The 6,096-nt window shown below is 44.6% G+C and overlaps 1 protein-coding gene across 1 annotated transcript; it reads right to left on the reverse strand.

The window, feature by feature from the left end:
• Positions 1-413: 413 nt before the first annotated feature.
• Tmem45b (transmembrane protein 45B) lies at positions 414-5,853 on the reverse strand. Its single transcript, XM_005346998.3, has 5 exons — positions 5,670-5,853; positions 2,961-3,170; positions 2,352-2,536; positions 1,823-1,968; positions 414-779 (listed from the first exon to the last, which is right to left on the reverse strand). The coding sequence occupies exons 1-5, from the start codon at positions 5,851-5,853 to the stop codon at positions 665-667; spliced, it is 840 nt and encodes a 279-aa protein (XP_005347055.1). The 3' UTR covers positions 414-664.
• Positions 5,854-6,096: the final 243 nt, after the last annotated feature.

A 6,096-nucleotide genomic window follows, 5' to 3' on the forward strand; every position in this document is an offset into this window, starting at 1 on the left:
GTCAGTAGGATAATGTTGAGGAATCAGGACTTTGAGCTCTCAGCTGAGCTGTCAGCTAGCTCCTTTTGATTGAAGAAAATCATCTTTCACCTAATTTAGTCTCCGATCAAGGCCAAAAGGTAGTGCTCTGGGATGACTTACTAGAGAATGTTTCAAAAGTCAGCACTTAAAATACCAAAGCTTGCGAGTTTATTATTTAACAAACGCATTAGAATTTTGAATTGTCGATCACTAAGTCTCAATATATTTTTGAGAAGAAAGTACCTGCGTGATTGAGAGAAGAGGGGCAAGTTATCAGAAGCAGCATGTGCTGGCTTGTTAGATTGATGGGTTATTTCATCCACACGGTCACTTCCTGTTGTAGGTGTTCAGAGTCCTAGAGCAGTTCCTCTACAAGAACAGGCTTGCTACTGAAAGGTCTATAATAGTATTACTCTAATATGGACTTTATAACTTAAATTATGTGTAAAAATCCAAGTAGCATGGTAAACACCTGAGGTCCAATTTCCTGTATTTGAGTCTCTAACTCTGTTAGATGAGGAATGCAAATATGGAGCCCTAAGAGCACAGTAGGGCGAGCCTTAAATAGAGGGGATAAGCTGCTTTTGTTCCAGCTATTGTTGACAAAGGATGAGGTCTCTCTCCACTTCCCCAAGGCCTGATGTCACTCCTCATCTGAGCCACTCAAAAGGGCTGACTGGTAAGTGTGATCTGATGATGTCAGCTTCTGAATCCCAATGATTTCTCCTTCTGCATGTCTCTTCACCCTAGTCAGAAAGCTGCAGCAGACATAAGAACCATTGAATTAGCCGTAAGTCCTCTGTTCACTAACTCCATGATGTAAGAGAATGGCAGAGCCTTTCTTTGGGTATCTATTAAACATGGTTTTAGCACATCTACACACCTGACTTCCAGGATTCTATTTACAGATGAGAAAAAATTCAACTGATAACCAAAATATGATTATTATTATTATTGAGACTAGATTTAGGCCTCCCTCTTGTCATCTAACTATTTTACTGACCAGAAAGTAGAGCTGGAGGAAACTTTTTTTTTTTTTTGGCCTGGGGTTCTTCCTGGGTGAAGTATATATCTCCTTTAGTCTAGGGGAAATAAGACTTGGGGCGGGGGAAGGCAGAGGCAGCTTCCACAGCAACAGATCTCCATAATAACACATGCCAAATTTTAGTTTTCCATTTAGTAGTTGGTCAGATTACTCAGGCTTTTGAAGCCCTGTTTCCCCATTTGTTAAAAACCAATGAAACTACATAATAAAGTGATGAGGGTTAAAGGAGTTAACATGTGGTGCCTGGGGCAGTAAGTGCAGGCGCCAGTAGTTCTTATAGTCTATATTATGTTAAAAGGTAATTAGAGCCAGGCGGTGGTGGCGCACATGATAGAAAGTAGAAGGGACAAAAGCCATGAGTGGCCGGGCGGTTGTGGCGCACGCCTTTAATCCCAGCACTTGGGAGGCAGAGGCAGGCGGACCTCTGTGAGTTCAAGGCCAGCCTGGTCTACAAGAGCTAGTTCCAGGACAGGCTCTAAAGCTACAGAGAGGTTTTTTGTTGTTGGTTTTTTTTTTCTCCAAAAGTCTGAACTGTACTTGAAACCTAGATTTAGCATGCCCTAGTCAGCCTGTTTAACATAGCTGAGCCTCCTTACACTCTCTGGCAAGTAAGAATTGTGGTAATTGCCCTACAAATGAAGAGTACCTCATACAGCGTTCAGCATAAAGTTGGCAGTAACTAAGTAGTAGGAGTGAACCACCAACACTTAGAGCCTGGTTAGGGAGAGAAATTTGACAGCATTGGTTTTAACATACCAGTAAACAAGAGAGAAGTTGATGGCCGTGATGCAAAGGGCAACCAAATAGTGCCAGCAGAAGCACATGGTGATAAACATGATATTGTCCATGTCTTTCTGGTCCCATTCTGGTGTTCCAAATGGGGGGAACAGGACAAATCCAATCTGGAGGAGTAGAGGAGAAAGTTTCTGGTTGATTGTCTAAGAAGCAGCCCAGTGGTCTCCATGTGTTCTGCACTATGTCACAGGTCCTGCACAAAGTCTGATTGCTTCATAGGATGATTTAAAAATAGCTAAACTTTAGGGCTTTCATTTTATATGAGTACTTTAGTAAATACAGAGTGCCAGCAAGCTATTGGTGGAGAAAAATTGCATAGGTCAAGGGGTGGTGTGGGGATTAAAAGGTCATCTAGACCAGACACCATGCCCTCACTCCCCTATACCCCTACTGTATCTGCTCCATTTCCAGACAAGTCACTTGGGGACTTTTCTTGGGCATTTCCAAGGGGACTTCTCAACCCAGACTGTATGAGGAGCTTGAATGATACCTGCCAGAACCAGGTTCCTTGAAGAATGAGGAGACTGGTTCGGAAAAGCTCCAGCACAATATTATCCCGAAAGATCACCTCTAAAGAGATGCTGACACTCCCTCCAAACAAACCGAACAGCAGAAGCGAATGGATGTGCTGGTCCAGTGGAGGCCGGTTGTGGACGTGGAAATAGAAGAGAAAACCTGTTGCAAACCAATGACAGCCATCAGAAACTTGCTTGTTTCTAGTTAAGAGGGTTCACTCTAGCTTTTCCCAATTATTGGAATTTTCCCCCCCGATACTTGTCTCAAATCAAGATTCTTCAGCATTCAGGAAGCCAGCTGACATGAGCACTGACAGCAAGCACATGCAGACTGCTAGTTTTGTGGGTCTCTTGAGAATCTAAAAGAATGTGTCTGTCTGCAGACTCCATGACAAGCAATCCAGAGTGCATGCAGTAGGTCAGCTATGGTGCTGGGTCGTAAGCGGTTGGATGAATGGGGGAACACATATACGCACATATAATGTCTTGAGGATTGATTTTTCTGAGGAAGGTCATATGTTAATATTTTAAATTTGGATACAAATTCAGCTTGTCCATTTTTCTTCCCCTTGTCTCCAAGTTACCTTCACTGAATACTGCCATAGCCAAAACCAGCCTGTCCACCCCCAGGGGCACAGTGTTGAAGTAAAGGTAGGTGAGCATGTCAATGATTCCCGAGACACCAAAGAACAGGTACATGGTGCTGTGCTGCCAATTCATGAGCTTTGTCCATTGATTCTCATGGTAGAGGTGGAGGTGAGGCCCATCTGGAACAAACTGCTCGGCCAGGATCCCTGCCAGGAAGTAAAAATAAAAAAGGACATGGCAAAGGTGTCAACAAGACAAACATGAGATAGCAGAAGTTGCCTGAAGACATGAGCCAGGTCCAGATATGGGTGATAGTGGACAAAGGTCAGCAGACTGACTGCAAAACTACAGCCAGAGAAAATTTCTCCGAGGAGCCGATGGAAACATCTGGCCCTGATGCTCCTTCAGGGTTTGAGGTTGGAGACACAAGGACAGAAATAGAACATGCTGGTCCCCAGGGAGTTCCTCAGCAGAGATAACAGCATTTCCCCATAGTGAGAGTGTGACTGAGACATTGCTCTTCTGTTGCGGGATATGACTTTAGGCAAAGATGTGTTATATTTGTTTATGCTGCATTTGTTTAACTATGAAGACGTGTTGCTGTTCTACCTTGCCTACCTAAGGCACCCGATCGCTCTAATAAAAAGCTGAGCAGCCAATAGCTAGGCAGTAGAGGGGTAGGAGATAGGTGGGGCTGGTGGGCAGAGAGAATAAGGAGGAAAAATCTAGGTTTAAGAAGGGAGAAGAGAATGAGGGAGAAAAGGCAGCCGCGAGCCAGCAGACTCGGACTTGGACATACAGAAAGAAAGAAAGGTAAAAGATCCCTGAGGCAAAACATAGCTGAAGAGAAACGGGTTAAATTAAGTTATAAGAGCTGTGGGGCAAGCATAAGCTAAGACTGAGCATTCATAAGTAATAAGTCTCTGCGTCATGATCTGGGAGCTGGTCGGTGGTCCAAAAGAAGGCCTGCTGCAATCTTTGGACATCAGTGAGCCAGCAGATCCAAGAGAGGATGAGGCTGAAGGGACACGGAACAGAAGTCACAGTGGTGTCCGATGTGCGGACCTGAGAGAGGGTATGTGCTGGGGCTGCCATAGAGTGGGTACCCTTCCTCACCATAGCCCTGTGTTTAAAACACGGGTGGGTCTGTGAGGCCTCAGTTTCCAGCCACGGTGCCTAAAGAGAGAGAAGTGAAGCCAGACTGAAGAAGCTATACTTTGGGGTTTCTTCTCTCTCTTTTTGCTTTGTTTAGTTTTTGCTTTTTGAGACAATCTCACTGGCAAGCCCTGGTGGCCCTAAACTTGCCATCCTGTTGACTCTGTCAAGTACAGGGATTGCCTGTACCACTCATGGCTTTTTTTTTTTTTTTTTGGTTTTTCGAGACAGGGTTTCTCTGTGGTTTTGGAGCCTGTCCTGGAACTAGCTCTTGTAGACCAGGCTGGTCTCGAACTCACAGAGATCCGCCTGCCTCTGCCTCCCAAGTGCTGGGATTAAAGGCATGCGCCACCACCGCCCGGCCACTCATGGCTTTTGTCCCTTCTACTTTCTATCATGTTTAGAAGGCAGATTTGCCTTTATGCTTGGTATCCAAAATATTTTGGAGGAAGCCTGGAAGTGGTTCAAATTTGCATTTGCCTGTAAGGGATCAGGAGGTTTGTGAAATGGTCCAGGAAAGTGCCACTGATAACAGAACGGGAGCCCTGTGAAGTGGGGAACTGTGTGTGTGTGCTCAGAACAGTGACTTGCTGGCATCTGGCAGGAGCCCTAGAGCGGTGCTGAACAAATGTCACTTTCACCCACTCAGGAGGGCAGATAAAATGTCGCTTTTTTTTCTTCTTTATGAAAGGGCAGTGTGCTTTCCTCACCATTAGCTCCACAAAGAGCCGTTGATGCCTGCAAGAAGTCCTGGCTACATCTGGCTTGCAGGAGGGGTTAGTGTCACAGCTTCACGACTAGACAATGGTAGACCAAGGACAAGCTGCAGATGGATCTTGGGGATCAGCTCGCCAGTGCCCCCAGCAGGTGTAGCTCCAGGAGCTACAACTTGCTACTGTTGTTACTGCCAGTGGAGCTACAACTTGCTACTGTTGTTACTGCCGGTGGAGCTACAACTTGCTACTGTTGTTACTGCCGGTCCCTGGAGCCTGCTGCAGAATGGTAGTGGAGGATTTGGTGAGAAAGAAGCAGGGTTAAAATCCTTCACAGACCTCTGAGAACTTCTCAACCTTTCTGTTGCCTGCCTTGTTGGCCTCCTTGAGGGTACCCTTCCTAGTAAATGTTTGCTACTCCTGGGTGGGAGGTATGACAGTGGGTGGCTGTTAACCACTCTTAGGTCTAGAAAGAGACTATTTGGGGAAAGATTATTTATTTTAAACTAAATTCTATTTAGTGTATTCCTTTGTTTTAAAAAAATTACCCCCCATTTAAATTTGTATTTTCTGTTTTTCACGTAGTATTTGTTGTGTTTCTGTAAGGCAAAAACTGGTTTACTTGGTAGTTTTTCATGGGGTATATACTAATGTAAGGTCCTGTTAGCTATTAGTATAAAGCTTCATACACAATGGCTAGTAAAATAAAACAGACAAGCAGTCACCTAAGATCATGCCCTGTTGTGCTTGCTAGGAAGACATCCATTCCATTTCCAGGAAATGGGTTGAAGGTTCTGGGTGTGGGAGGAGATACCATAGACAAGATTCTCTTCTTACCAATGATTGCAAACGCAGTCTTGACTGCACCTTCGATGATCTCAATGCGCTGTTGCTGCTGGCTCAGTCTGTTCTTCTTCAATCCCTTTTGGTGAAAGTACTTCAGTGGGTACTTCACTGACCACCATAGCCCAAATATCAGAAAGAAGCTCCCTGGGAGAGCGTGGCCCTTGAAGTTTGCCATCAGTATTTTAGGACACCTAAAAGATGGGGACAACTATTAGGTAATTGAGTGATGAAGACATAAATACATATAGACGTGTGTGTGTGTATGTGTATATAGACGTGTGTATGTGTATGTGTATATAGACGTGTGTGTGTATGTGTATATAGACGTGTGTATGTGTATGTGTATATAGATGTGTGTGTGTATGTGTATATAGACGTGTGTATGTGTATGTGTATATAGACGTGTGTGTGTGTATGT

The sequence above is a fragment of the Microtus ochrogaster genome, chromosome 5 (genome assembly GCF_000317375.1).
Source record: "Microtus ochrogaster isolate Prairie Vole_2 chromosome 5, MicOch1.0, whole genome shotgun sequence".
Taxonomy (NCBI): Eukaryota; Metazoa; Chordata; class Mammalia; order Rodentia; family Cricetidae; genus Microtus; species Microtus ochrogaster.

Coding starts and splice junctions, on each gene's coding strand:
- Tmem45b (XM_005346998.3), bottom strand. CDS start 5,853: ATGGCAAACTTCAAGGGCCACGCTCTCCCAGGGAGCTTCTTTCTGATA. Junction 2,537..2,960: donor TATGGCAGTATTCAGTGAAG/GTAACTTGGAGA, acceptor GGTTTGCAACAG/GTTTTCTCTTCTATTTCCAC. Junction 1,969..2,351: donor AAGGAACCTGGTTCTGGCAG/GTATCATTCAAG, acceptor CTACTCCTCCAG/ATTGGATTTGTCCTGTTCCC.